This window comes from Lampris incognitus, chromosome 11, assembly GCF_029633865.1.
Source record: "Lampris incognitus isolate fLamInc1 chromosome 11, fLamInc1.hap2, whole genome shotgun sequence".
Lineage (NCBI taxonomy): Eukaryota > Metazoa > Chordata > Actinopteri > Lampriformes > Lampridae > Lampris > Lampris incognitus.
The window spans coordinates 27,945,171-27,960,458 of NC_079221.1; the positions used below are offsets into that span (position 1 = coordinate 27,945,171).

General features: G+C 41.9%; 1 protein-coding gene across 1 annotated transcript in view; it reads right to left on the reverse strand.

The window, feature by feature from the left end:
• Positions 1-1,734: 1,734 nt before the first annotated feature.
• The window catches only part of rnf17 (ring finger protein 17), a 207,213-nt gene continuing 193,659 nt past the window's right edge, over positions 1,735-15,288 (reverse strand). The window contains exons 33-39 of the mRNA XM_056288888.1: positions 7,036-7,155; positions 5,884-5,940; positions 5,407-5,517; positions 4,545-4,674; positions 3,709-3,844; positions 3,328-3,514; positions 1,735-1,830 (exon numbers count right to left, since the gene is read on the reverse strand). Of these exons, the coding sequence (XP_056144863.1) occupies positions 1,735-1,830; positions 3,328-3,514; positions 3,709-3,844; positions 4,545-4,674; positions 5,407-5,517; positions 5,884-5,940; positions 7,036-7,155 (837 nt within the window). The remainder of the gene's footprint in view (positions 1,831-3,327; positions 3,515-3,708; positions 3,845-4,544; positions 4,675-5,406; positions 5,518-5,883; positions 5,941-7,035; positions 7,156-15,288) is intronic.

Consider the following 15,288-nt stretch of genomic DNA (forward strand, 5'->3'; position numbering starts at 1 on the left):
TAGTCTTTCCCTCTTTCAGAATTTTGTATGTAAAGGATGATGTGTTTGGTACCCAGATGTTTTAGATCAACAGATTTGGGGAGGCAACTGTGTCCGTGGTGGTCATTTTCTAGTCTTCTTTCCCTCTTTCAGAATTTTGTATGTAAAGGATGATTCAGCATTTACACAGGTTTACAAATACCATCTTAGAGAACAACAACGCTTTTGCCAGACAGGCTCATTGGCATGGCATGTTCAGGCAAGTACTGCTTCATTGTATTTTGTGTGTTTGGGTATTCGACAGATATACAGAATGATACATGTTTTTTTTTTTAGCCGGTGTGAATAGCAATTTTTTTTATTCCCCCCCCTCCTTTTCTCCCCAATTGCACCTGGCCAATTACCCCACTCTTCCGAGCCGTCCTGGTCGCTGCTCCACCCCCTCTGCCGATCCGGGGAGGGCTGCAGACTACCACGTCTCCTCTGATACATGTGGAGTGGCCAGACGCTTCTTTTCACCTGACAGTGAGGAGTTTCGCCAGGGGGACATAGCGTGTGGGAGGATCATGCTAGTCCCCTCCCACCTGAACAGGTGCCCTAACCGATCAGAGGTGCTAGTGCAGTGACCAGGACACATACCCACATCCGGCTTCCCACCCGCGGACACTACCAATTGTGTCTGTAGGGACGCCTGACCAAGCCGGAGGTAACACGGGGATTTGAACTGATGAGCCCCATGTTGGTAGGCAACGGAATAGACTGCTACACCACCCAGGCGCCCCATGAATAGCAATTTCAATTTGGAAAATTTTTTTTATACTTATTTTCTCAGCCAACTGTTTATTTTGTAAAATAAATGTAAATTTTTTGGTTTTGGAAATGGAATCATTATGCCAGTACGTTTGTGATGGTTCATTGCACAGGAACAGTTTCTAAATAGTTACCCATTGAGAACACAACAATAACAAACACAAAGTGGCTTTGCTTTGTATGCTTGTTGGTAAAGATGAGGTGAAAAAATAGAACATGTGGAATTAGTGTTAAACAAGAATAGAACTTTGCATGAAGGGTTAACAGGTAGGTAGAGTTCTTCAATCTGCTTAAATGGAAGGGTTCTCATTCAGAAAGGCAAACTCACACAAACTGCAAAATTGAAACTGCTTTATTTAAAGACTGTGATATTTAGTATGACATAATGACAAAACTTGTCATCGGGTGCAATCCTACCGGGGGGGAGAGAGAAGAATAAAACATCAGTTAAAGACAAAATGAATATAAACGGTTGCTTCAACACTTAAACGCAGGTAGGTTTATTTCACCAGTCACTATGAAATGCAAACAGTTCCAACATTGTCAAGGTCAGCAGGAGTGAGTAAAGGCATGAGCTGAAATGGAAGCATCTTAGAAATGATTCACTACAGTTCCACTTGTTTAAATGTATCTTCTATCATCAAATTGCACCAAGGCACATTAAGAATTCAGGGTTGTTAAAAAAAATCGCTCAGTTATCCTCAAAAACCTAATAAGTAAGTGATCAATCCTGCCACAATAAGCATTCAGAGCAGAATGTGACCTAAAAAAAAAAGCTGGGGTGGTTAAGTGTTACTGCAGCCTTGCTCAGGTATGACTGTTGTTAAGGAGTGCTATATTCACTTTCAACTTGATTTGAGATCATTAGATAAAAACAACAAAAAAAGGTCAATGTTGGGAACAAACCTGAACATAACCCACATGAATTAGGAAATGCTCTCTGGTTCAATCCAATTCAGCCAGGCCGCTGGCTACCAGAGGCAGGTGAAGCAGGTCTCCTTTCTCATCATACAGCACCACAGTCAGATCCGGTGTTCTGGTCTGCATGTATGCAAGAAGAGGAGATGATCAAAATGAATCCACTCGCAACAATTAATAATTATGAAGCTATGTATTTTAACTGAAAAGATTTGGAAGAGACATAGGGAGGAGATATGTTTTCTGACAAGATATCCTTAGTTTTTGGTGATGTTTGTGTGACTAAAGGCACTAAGAGAAAGCACCATTATGGACCGCAAGGGCAAGAGAACTGACTGCCATTTGAATGTAAATGATTTATAACTGAATATTGGCACTGCAGCAATATACAAGCATTGAGTTTTGTGTTGGAGACTGGGGTTACAAAAGGTTTATTCCTTACAGTAAACTTACCCTGTGTGAATGGGAGGAAAACTGTGTGTAAAGTGTCTTAGTGAAATTGACAGCTACACAAACGGTTCCCGGTAATGATTATACTACCAAGTGTGTTTCAAAATAAAATTATTTTACCACTGCTAATAACTTCCAACTGGTTTGGTCACATTAGAAGCTGCGGTAAAAGACATATTTGCACACCAGTGACCACATAACCGTTCATTCAGATATTATTTTCACAAAAATGTCATTCAGTAAACCCAGTATTTGAACACGAGAAAACGTTCATCATCTCATTAATATTAAAAATCAGACTGTTTTGTGTTGACGACTAAAAGGCATGAGTCAGGGGGTCATGGTTGGCATTAAAAGATGTTAGAGGGGTTGTAGTGAGATCAATGATGTTTTTTCTAGAATCAAGTATTTGAGGTCGCTCTGAGATTAACCCTAAAGGAGTTGTCTGAAACAACGGGGATGGCTAGTCAGAGGCTTTGGATGACAAGAAATCAGCTCATTTGGGGGAGTCGCCATGAGATGTTCTCGCAGGTTTGTGGTAGGTGGAGGGCATCGCATGTGTCTCTGGAGGGAGGTGGTTCAGGGACGCCAGAACTCAAAGCTGAGCCTTCTGGAAGTGTTGTGGGCCTAATTCAACAAACATCTGGATAGAAGATGGCCACTTAACCCCAGTGAAATACTCAAGTTAGCACTCTTGTTGGTTGTTGCAGTTTGGTAGCCAAAGGTTGCAAGTAGGTCTTTAGCTACTGAGCGAACTGTTTCAAGCCTGTAGTGACAGCCATCCCATTAGCTTAAAGTTGTTGGTATTAAGTGTAAGAATACATACTCGTGTTAGCACTCTCATTGGTTGTTGCAGGCTAGTAGCCATTTGAAATCGGGTTTATGGAGATTTATGCTGATACAAGTGAGAGAAGTTGGTTAAAATTTTCTGTCTTGGTTTGCTGAGTTGTGTTTTTTGTGTAGCATCCTAAATAACAGCAGAAGAGATTTAACCTGTGGATCCTGTGTATTAATGAATGAAACCGTATCTTTAGTCTGAACTATTGTCAAAATCATTGTACAGCTCAGCCTCTCCTGGCTTAATGTTTTTATTCAACGAGTGTAGCCAAGTCCCCCCCCCCCCCCCACTGTGCAAGAGAATGCATGATGGTCTGTATTTGGCATCCATACCAGAACCAAGGCTGTGACATTCTGGTGCAGTAATTCAGACATGAGCTTCACAGCCTTCATGCTCCACTGGGGGCAGTAGGGCAACACATATTTCTTGGGAGGATCCCTGGGAGCCTTGAACCCTGCCGCATGCACCTTCAGAGCCTTGGCAGGGAACAGCAGCAGTTCTGCCGGCATCTGACGCAGCCTGAGGCAAAGGAACGAAAAAACACACACACACACAAACCAATGTATTTAATAAAGAAATAGGTATGTGAGAGTCTGTTGCACTATTAGGAGCAAAATTCGTATAACTGAAACAATAATATGAAGACTTTGGTAAACTAAGATTCCCTCTGTTCAAGAGTAAAAAGAAGGTAAAATCTAGGGTGAGATTCTTACTTGCTAATAGGAAGACTGTCATTTGAGCCAAAGTCCACATGCTGCACTATGATCAAGACAGGGTCCCTGATGGAAAAGTCCATCACCTTGGCTCGGTAGTACTTGCCATCAATATACTCTGCCAGACACGGAGCCTCTACGAAAACATACAATGATAAAGACATAGCACATTCAATCCAAATTCATTCAACATTCATGCAGAGTAATTTTTGTTGATAAATATTAATAGATATGCATAATATGGTACAATCAAATACAAAACATGTAAACACGAATGGATTCGAAGTATTAACTTTGAAAATTGATCTTTATACGTAAGCACATTTTTTTTTGCATTTTGAACAAATATTTTAGTTTGAAATTTTTGCATCTGCTATTAAAACTCTTTTTTCAAACTCTTTTTTCCAAAGTGCCTTCCAACTGCTGGTAAATGTACTCCCATCAACTGGTTTGGCAGAAAACAAACCATCGTCCTAAAGGTTCAACTTTTTTCTTCAAATCTAGTTGGCTAGGAAGTCAAAGAAAGTGGCTGATGGATTCTGGAGTGCATTTTAAAAGGTGCTTGTGGACAAAAACTCTTCTCTGGCCTAAGGATGTCGATGAGGCTATCTATACCTCATCATGACTGGGGGAATTATTTTCCCACAGTAAACATCAGAGCAACTGGCCAAAGAGTATAACAACTGTATAAACGTTGCTTATTTAGAATTGAAGAAGTTTGCGATACTTTCCCAAACATTTGTGAAATTTCCCAACTTTAAAAAAGATGTAGAAAATGTATATTGTAGTATATTGTAGAAAATGTATACATATAACAAGTCCAGCTAGGGCTTTACCAAAATAGAAATTGGAGAGCGGGGGCAGACTGTCTATGTTTGCAGTAACTCTGGCCAGAGCTTCCACCAAAGTCTCTCCACCAACCTTCACCTCAGCAGCAGCAGAACCATCCAAAGCCCACAGAAACAACTGCAGGACAGAGTAAATAGACATCTCCACTTGATAAAAGCTAGAATAAATGAGTTGTTTTATGGTATGAAACACACAAACATGCACACACATGGTAAAGCAGCAGACAACTGCAATTCTGATACTGGTTTATGTACACATTTGCAAATCTTCAGATATACCACATAAATTGAACTATAAATTTGTTGTATTTAAGAATTTTTAAGCCAGTGGAAATTTTATTTACATCATTAAGATTATATAAGATTAAGTTTACTTATTCATCTTTTTTCAACCTTTCACTCACCAACTTGGACTTCCATGTTTTGTTCCTGTACTAAATTAATCTGTCTCCTGAGTGACTCAAGGTCATTTCATCTCATTTTAGAGGGCTTGTTCAGACCTAGTATTTTGAACCCAGATATATCCAGATTGTGTCCAGATCTAGGTGATGACTAGGCGGTTTTTCGACGTGGACGGGGATACATTTGCGTAGAGACTACACATGCATCCGAGGCCACCTCAAAATGCATCCTGAGTGATTCGATCTCAAGACTTCTTGAGGCTGCATTGCTTGCGTTCAGAACTGTATCTAGAAATGTCCACTTGTTATCAGATCACTCAGGACACATTCAAATGCCAGGTTTGAACAGCCTCAGTTAGTGTCACACCTCTTAAGTTGGCATCACTAGAAGTTTAGTATTGAGTAAACAGCATATATTTATGAAGAGTATATCTGTGGTTAATATTTACATCATTGGGGGTCCACAGGTGTTTAACCCTGACCGGGAAGTGCTCGCCCTCCTCTGGCAGTGCGGAGTAGGTGAAGGTCCCCAGCCTGGGACTGTCTGGCAACTTCAGACCCTGGGCACAAAATCATCAATCTTACAGTGAAGTCACACTGGAAGCAGCAAAACCATCTGACACCACTCCTGCCTGTTACTATCTGCTGCCTGTGGGCATGTCTTGCCGATAGACATTTCTTTGTGTCCATTTTAATTAAATAAACAAAAGGTTTTTCATTATTAATCTTATGTTTTGTTCCCGATCACATGATAACCTATAATGAACTCTAATTGCAAAGGTTAAATCTAGCAGCAAGGGCATAAGGACATTTAAGCGAATATCCTCACAATTGTAGTGGTACACTTGGGTGAATACACGTGTATGTTGCTTTGATGCTAGAGGTTCTTTACAATTCAAGTTTCTTAATTTTTACTTCCATAATACCTCAGTGTCAATATCCCAGTCATCCAGGAAGAGGTCAGAACACATCCCTCTGTGTTCCTACAAGGAAAAAAAACCCATTTAAAAACATTAAATCAACAACAATATTACAACAAGCATTTCCGAGACACGGATTGTAACTCAGGATTATCTGAACCTCTAACGCTTGTGGATCACTAACTTGGGTACTAAGTGAAGACGAGGATCACAATTTCAGTTCTAAAAAATAATGTAAGATTGAAAAAAAATATATGCACCAATCAATAAATAGCATAGTGAAAACAACGAAACAACCAAAAGAAACATTAAACGCCAAAAGTTGTAAATAACACTAAAAACAATATTGATACCAGACATTTTAAATAGGACAAAAGTTTTGGGTTACAAAATCTCCCGATCCTGTCTTTTTCTATACTTGGGACACATAGTAGGAGCCGTGCATAAGGGAGACCAATATTTGATCAAGATCCTCCTTGCTGCTAGAAAGAAGGCCATCACAAAGAACTGGCTCAGGACGGATGCACCAAACCACAAAAAATGGTTGACCATCATAGACGATATCGTAGGGATGGAGGATCTCACATACAGGTTACAGATGAAAGAAGGACATTTTGAAAGACGGGAAAATGGCTAATAAATAAATAAATAAATAGACAAAAATACAAACAATAATGCTGTCTAGATGAATACGGACTTGGCTCAACCCTGCAGGCTCTGTTCACCTTTAGCTGTCTCTTTAAATATTTTATGTATATAGTTATGTATTTTCTGCTGTATATCTCCTTTTGCTTTTACACCCGCAATAGGCGTGCTCTAAAAGAACATTAAAAAAAAAACAAAAAAAAAAAAAAACCTTTGTTGGAGTTCCTTGGACATCAAGGTGCAAAGTTATTTTGAAATTGCTGTGTTGTTGAGTGCTTCTATTTTTTCCCCTTTTGTCCGATGTGTTTTTGTTCTATTACTTTGTTAAATATGTTCATTGTTTAGTTTATTGTTATTTGTGTGTGTGCATGTGTGAAAAATATGCAAAGTTCATTAAAAATAGTTTTAAAAAAAATCAATAGCATTGCTTTTGTCCCTGAGAACGTAAGTAGTCTGACACTGCAGGATTGTGGGTAAATTCTGAAACAAACAAACCCATGGGGACACACAAACCTGTTCTGGAGCAGTTGGGTCCACAAAGGCATGTTGCTGGTGACAGAGGATCCTGCTGAGAGTCAATCCATCCAAATAAATCTGAACTGTCAGACAGCCTCTCGGGTGTTTGGGTAGCTCCTAGCATGGGAAAGAAAACAGTAGTACAATTACAGTAAAATTAGCCAACCATGCCTTTTCGCGATGACTGGCTGCTCCTCCACCATATTTTCCAATATGGTTTAAGACCCCCCAATTAAAATCAATTTTTTAACCTTGTTAACATGTGATGTTAGGGTAATATTACAGGACATATCAGGAACAAAATAAGTAGTCAATGCCATGGCTGATCACGTCCAATTTGAAAATGCAGTGTACCAAGGACAGACTTAAAAAAAACTGATTCAGTCTGGTAAGATTTCACATGCCACAAACCTAAGGAACCAATCCCGTTAATAGACGAGGTGGTGCTTTATGTGTCATTATGTGCACCTGCTTCGGTAATGCGAGCCAGAGGAGAAGCCATGTGTAGCTACTTATCGTTATTTTGTCAGCTGCAAGTTTCACTACTTTCAAAATGATGGCAGGGACGCATTTTGTTTTCCGATCTGAAAATCTGAGAGAAATGGATGCAGTTCATTTGAGAAAATCCTAATGTCCCAAACTTCTAGAGAAAACGCAGGTTTGCAATAGCCATTTTCAAGAGCACTGTTTTGAAAATTTATCACAAAAACAGAGGGGTTTTGCTACAAAAGATATTTAAGTCTTGACGCTGTGCCATCCATTCATCTTGGAGGCACAGCGAATACAAGCAGACATGTTGGTCAATTGGGAAGTTTATTTTCCTTTCTCCAGAGACTGTTAAGGGCGAGATCAGTGAACCCATTTTCAATACACAGACAAGGGACAAAGGCGAGTAGGGAAAAGGGGTTCATAGAGGATGGCAGGCAATGGTGTAGAGGCGGATAACAGAGCCACGCTGGACAAAGAAGTGAGTGCAGCTGGACTGTGCCAAGCTAGAGGAACAGCAGGCGAGGCAGCCTGGTAGGCAAGCAGGCAGACGAACTGGAGAGTGGCAATACACTAAACAATGACAATGCAATGCGACTAACAAGCATCAACACTGGTAAAATACTCTGAAAGATTTGCCAAGCGCACGAAACTAATGCAGCTCATATAACGACCTGGCAATGAGTGGTTGAAGAGCCAGACTTCTTATACTGCTGGGGTTGATGAGCTTGATGGAAAATATGTGTGTGGCTGAGTTGGTGAGGTAACTGAAGGTCAGACGACAGAGAGCGAGACGAGCGAGAGAGACTGGCTGCAGGTGAGGTGGACATGGAGGGCATGACAAGAGACTTGCTAATGGTGTTCAAAGTGTTTCTTCCTAACTCTGCATCTGACTGTCTTTACAAGGTAGATAATTTGTCAAGAGCTCGTGAGCGTGACCAAGGTTTATCCAACATTAGCAACACATTTCACTGGACAACACATTTTTTCAAACGTTTTGTTTCCTGGAAAAAAAAAGGAGAGATTACGATAGACAATGTCAAGCTGAACACAAAAATAATTTCAGATTTGCTGCATCACATAGGAATTTGGAGAAACATTAAAATAACTTTTATTGAATTTCCATCCATCCATCCATTATCCAAACCACTTATGCTGCTCTCAGGGTCGCAGGGGTGCTGGAGCCGATCCCAGCAGTCAATGGGCAGCAGGCGGGGAGATACCCTGGGCAGGCCGCCAGGCCATCACAGGGCCAACACTCACACCTAGGAACAACTTTTTGAATGGCCGATTCACCTGACCTACTATACATGTCTTTGGACCGCGGGAGGAAACCGGAGCAACCGGAAGTAACCCACGCAGACACGGGAAGAACACAAAACTCAACACAGAGGACGACCCCCAAGGTTGGACTACCCCGGGGCTTGAACCCAGGACCTTCTTGCTGTGAGGCGACCACACTACCCACTGCACCACCATGCCACCTTTATTGAATTTAACATGTTTAATCGCATAACGATGCTGACACATTGTGTTAGTTCAACTGAGCTTAAAATGTTTTGCAGCTGATTTTCGTTTGTACTCAGCATCTGGTGCCTCTTGTGTCAGTGTCAAACAATAGTTGGCCAGCACTGATGGATTCCAGTTGCCCTGATACCTCTTTTCCATGGTCACAATGTCCTGGTGAAGCCTTTCACCATGTTCGTCACTGACTGCACCAAGATCAGCAAGTGTGAATGCAGAAAATTAATGTCAATGACATGTTGTACTTCATGGTTTTGTATGCTTTAAGCATGTTGTCAAGCAGCTCAATGTAGTTTGGTGCTCTGCAGTTGGAAAGAAAATTCTCAACATCCTTAAATGCTTTCCATGCTATTTTCTCTGGCCCCACTAACAAATCTTCTAACTCCCTGTCATTGATGACTTGCCTGGTTTGTGGACCAAAAAAATGACCTTCCTCAAGCTTGGCATCAGTTATTCTCGGAAACTACAACATTTGGCTACTCCTGTTAGGGGTAACCACAGTGGATCATCAGTTTCCATCTCTTCCTGTCATCTGCATCTTCCTCTGTCACACCAGCCACCTGCATGTCCTCTCTCACCATATCCATAAACCTCCTCTTTGGCCTTCCTCTTCCCTGGCAGCTCCATATTCAGCATCCTTCTCCCAACATACCCAGTATCTGTCCTCCACACATGTCCAAGCCATCTCAATCTTGCCTCTCTTGCTTTGTCTCCAAACCGTCCAACCTGAGCTGTCCCTCTAATATAATCGTTCCCAATCCTGGCCTTCGTCACTCCCAATGAAAATCTTAGAATCTCCAACTGTCACCTCCAGCTCTGCCTCCTGTCTTTTCATCCATGCCACATAACACAGCTGGTCTCACAAGCATCTTGTAAACCTTTCCTTTAATTCTTGCTGGTACCCTTCTGTTGCAAATCACTCTTGACACTCTTCGCCACCCACCCCACCCTGCTTGCACTCTCTTCCACACTCCCCGTTACTTTGGACAGTCGACTCCAAGTTTTTAAATTCATATGCCTTTGTCATCTCTACTCCTTGCATCCTGACCATTCCACTGTCCTCCCTCTCATTCACGCATATGTATTCTGTCTTGCTCCTACTGACTTTCATTCCTCTTCTCTCAGTGCATACCTCCACCTCTACAGGCTCTCCTCAACCTGCACCCTACTCACTACAGATCATGTCATCCACAAACATCATCGTCCATGGAGACTCCTGCCTGATCTCGTCCATCACCACTGCAAACAAGAAAGGGCTCAGAGCCGATCCTTAATGTAATCCCACTTCTACCTTGAACCCATCTGTCATTCCAACCTCACCACTGTCACACTTCCCTCATACATATCCTGCACCACTCCTACATACTTCTCTGCAACTCCCGACTTCCTCATGCAATACCACACCTCCTCTCTCGGCACCATTTCATATGCTTTCTCTAAATCGACAGACACAATGTAACTCCTTCTGGTCTTCTCTATACTTCTCAATCAACATTCTCAAAGCAAACATCGTATCTGTGGTGCTCTTTCGTGGCATGAAACCATACTGCTGCTCGCTGATTTTCACCTCTCCTCTTAAACTAGCTTCTATTACGCTTTCCCATATCTCCATGCTGTGGCTGATCATAGTTGCTACAGTTCTGCACATCGCCTTTATTCTTGAAAATCGGTACCATTATGCTTCTTCTCCACTCCTCAGGCATCCTCTCACTTTCCAAGATTTTGTTAAACAATCTAGTTAAAAAAACTCCACTGCCATCTCTCCTTAACATCTCCATGCCTCCACAAGTATGTCATCTGGACCAACTGCCTTTCCACTCTTCATCCTCTTCATAGCTGCCCTCACTTTCTCCTTACTAATCCACCGCACTTCCTTATTAACTATCCCCACATCATCCAACCTTCTCTCATTTTCTTCATTCATCAGCCCCTCAAAGCACTCCTTCCACTTTCTCAACACACTCTCATCCCTTGCCAGCACATTTCCATCTCTATCCTTGATCGCCCTAACCTGTTACACATCCTTCCCAGCTCAGTCCTTCTGTCTAGCCAATCGGCACAAGCCTTTTCTCCTTCCTCAGTGTCTAACCTCTCATACAACTTACGATACGCCTTTTCCTTGTACTCCTGTCTACTTTTTTCATCTCTCTGACTATCCCATTTCTTCTTTGCCAACCTCTTCCTCTGTATAATTTGCTGTACTTCCTCATTCCACCACCAAGTCTCCTTGTCTTCTCTCCTCTGTCCTGATGACACCCCAATTACCTTCCTTGCTGTCTCCCTCACTATTTCTGCAGTGGTTGCCCAGCCAGCTGGCAACTCTTCACCACCCAGTGCCTGTCTTAACTCCTCCCTGAACTCCATACAAGTCTTCATTCTTCAACTTCCACCATTTAATCCTTGGCTCTGCCTTTACTCCCTTCCTCTTCTTGGTCTCCAAAGATATACTACAGACCACATCTGATACTGCCTAGCTACATTCTCCCGTCACCACCTTGCTGTCTCCAAACCCTTTCAGATCATGCCTACTGCACAAGATATAGTCCACCTGTGTGCACCTCTGATGCTCCTAGCCTTACTCCCCTTCCACCTGGTCTCTTGCACACACAGTATCAGTTATTCTTGGAAACATCAGTCTCAATTAGCGAAATCCATCACCTTCTTTGTTCATTGCTTTCATAAAATTTTTCATCAGTCCCGAGTTTTATATGAAGAGGAGGCAGAAATATCTTTGTTGGATCGACAAGTGGTTTATGCACCACGCTTTTCTGCCCTGGAATGATATGCTTACAGAGTGGCCAGTTCTTTTAATGTAATGTAAGCAAGGAAGCAAGCAAAGTTTTATTTATATAGCACTTTTAAAAACATACAGTTACAAAGTGCTTTGCACTCCATACACAAAATACAAATAAATACATAAAACAGATTGAATAAATATAAAATGTGACTCTTTAGCATTGTTATCCCATTCACAAAAGAAACAACGGTACTTTGTATATCCAAGCTGCCTTCCTAGTAGCAGTGCCAATACTTTTAGATCACCACACGTTCCAGTCGTAATTGTTGTACTCTATGTTTCAACTACAGTTGTATGTTATTATAGGTTTCTTTCATGTGCACTGCGTAGCCAATGGGTACTGAATGTGGACATTACCATTGTGTAACAGGACAGATTTCAGGCTTAACTTTGACGAATCTATAAAAAGATTCCATTGCTGTGGGTCATGCACACAATCCAAACCCATAAACAATCCACCAATGTCAGCGCAGAAACAGAGGTTGTCAACTAAAGAAGTTTGTCAAATGTTCTTGAGAGTTCCGAAACAGAAATTTTTGTACCTGGTGACAGCAAACCGCATCCTTGAAATCTTGAAGTAAGTTGTTCTGCTTTAGCTTTTGACAAATCTAAGTCCCTGACCAGGTCGTTTAATTCTGGCTGTGTTATCAGATGATGATAACCAGGCATAAAGGGTTCAACATCTGGATCAGTGTCGTTTTCCACATTTGGTTCATGCGTTGTGGCATCTTCATCTGCCTCATCAAGGCTCCATGTCTCAGGTGGCTTCGGTACTGGCAAACTGTCATCATGTGGCACTGGTCTCGTGGTTGAAGGCAGATGGGTATTCAATAGATTTCTTATTGTTAGAGAAGCCAGATACATTGGTCAGACAGGAGTTACAGTCGGTCACGTGATCCTTCTGTTCTCACCATATCATTGGGACTGCAAATGGCATTGACGTTGTAAATCACATTTCGGTGGCCTTATGCATTCGAAATAGATAGCAATTGTACAGAAAACGGCTTGTGTTCTATTGTAATGAGTGTCTGAAATTCAGATTTGACTAGAAATGTAAAGCGCTTTGACTGGCTGTTACAGCTAGAAAAGCACTACATAAAATGCAACTTGATTGACTGATTGATTGATTAATGTCCGAGTACCTCTGAGCCAATCTCTCAGGTTGACTGCAAATGTTGCACAACAAATGTGAGGAGCTCAGGGTTTCTCTTGGTTACCAATTTTACATCCGAAGTAGAGTGCATAGGCTTTCTTAATAAGTGCAGTCATGGTGCGTCTTTGAGCCTTAGGCGTATACTTGCCACAAATGTAACAGAATGTATCGCAGCTGTTGCACCATTGATGAGACATTTCTGCCGTTTTAAATGTTCCTGAAGACAATGAATCCTATTGTTGAGTATACTCACTATGCTATTGCCTGAAGAACATGTGCATCAACATGTGTTCAAACAGCATCTGTAAATGCGAGCAGCTTTTACAGCATGTCTGCCAGCATCGAACCTGAATAAGCATGCCCAGCCATGCCTAAAACAATATTTAATAATAACAATAATAATGATTATGTTTGAATGTTCTCCCCGTATCTGTGTGGGTTTCCTCCGGGTGCTCCGGTTTCTCCCCACAGTCCAAAGACATGTAGGTCAGGTGAATCAGCCGTACTAAATTGTCCCTCGGTGTAAATATGTGTGTGTGAGCCCTGTGATGGCCTGGCGGCCTGTCCAGGGTATCTCCCTGCCTGCCGCCCAATGACTGCTGGGATAGGCTCCAGCATCGCCGTAACCCTGAGCGCAGGATAGGGGTTTGGATAATGGATGATTATATTATTCATATAGCGCTTTTCTAGACACCCAAAGTGCTTCACACTGAAGAGGGTAACTCACTTCAACAAACACCAATGTGTAGCACCCACCTGAGTGATGCACGGCAGCCATTTTGCACCAGAACGCTCACCACACATCAGCTTGAGGTGGAGAGGGAGGAATCATTGAGCCGATTACATGGGGGAATGATTTGGTGGCCAGATGGAGAGAGCCAGGTTGTGAGTTTTGCCAGGACACCAGGGAACCCCCTGCTCTTTGCGATAAGCGCCATGGGATCTTGAATGACCATAGTGAGTCAGGACCTCGGTTTAACGTCTCATCCGAAGGACAGCATCTCCTCCAGCATAGTGTCCCCGTCACTACACTAGGGCATTGGGATGTGATATTTGTTGTTTTTATTAGGACCAGAGGTAAGATTGCCCCCTACTAGCTGACCAATACCACTTCTGGCAGCAACACAGTTTTCGTGGGAGGTCTCCCATCCAAGTACTAGCCAAGCCCAAAGCTGTTTAGCTTCTGTCATTTGGCAGAGCCAGGGTACATGTTGGTATGGCTGCAGATATCCAGTCAGTTACAGTAACAAACCACACAGACTAAAGTGCACAAGGAGTATGGCTCTGCCAGCCACCATGTCATCCTACTGTATGGTTCTCAATAACTGAAGTTTTTTCCCAGGAAAAAGCCTGGCCTGAGTGGCTAAAATGTAGGTAGCAGATTCAGAACTGTTTCCATTTAACCAGAGTGATTTATTTACAGAGTGTAGCTACATGTGAAAAAAAAAATGTACAAAGCAAAATAAACAAATTAACAGTTAACTCAACTTAATTGAACAAGACTCAACTCATAATACTAGAACTTAAATGAACATCACATGCACACATCTACATCCTGACAGCCTATCCCCTAACAACTCCAAACCTACTGCTTAAATACTCCCCAGGGTCAATCAGCAGCACCTGAGTTTAAGGCTGCACCACTGTGGCAAGGAAAGCCATCACCTGGTAACAACTGAGATTATGATGGGAAAAATGGTTGTGTTATCACCCACTTTGTCACACCAGCATATTGACTTTTGCATAGCACCTACACTGAGTGCATACCCAGGCATGATTGGACTGACCAAAACAACTTGCTTTGTGGGCAATATACTAGTAGACTTAAAATATGACGGGAAATTACAAAAATTGGTTATATCAACAATATGGTATGTGATAGGAAAATTTTAAGGTGATTTTTGTGATCAGCAGCCAAAAATCCATAAAATACACCCAAAAGTGTTCAGGAAGCAAAATCTTCGTTGTCCAGTTTATTAGCTGATTGATAAAATAGTCAAGCTTAAGGCTCATATTATCTATTACTGTTGCGTTTCTAACGTTGTGGAGAGCAATACATTAAACACATTACCATTCTGATACATCTGCTTGTATGCGACCCTGTCCCAATTTTCTCATCATCTTCGAAATTGGTTTCTGGTTTGCACATGTACGGTTGAATTGAATTACTACTATAATAGCACTTACCAAGCAGCAGCAGGCGCGGGTGCAGGGGGGTAAATTGAGGGTGGGAATAATTCGCATATTCATAGATTCCGGATGTTTTTTAATGAGGGAGATGGAGTAGATG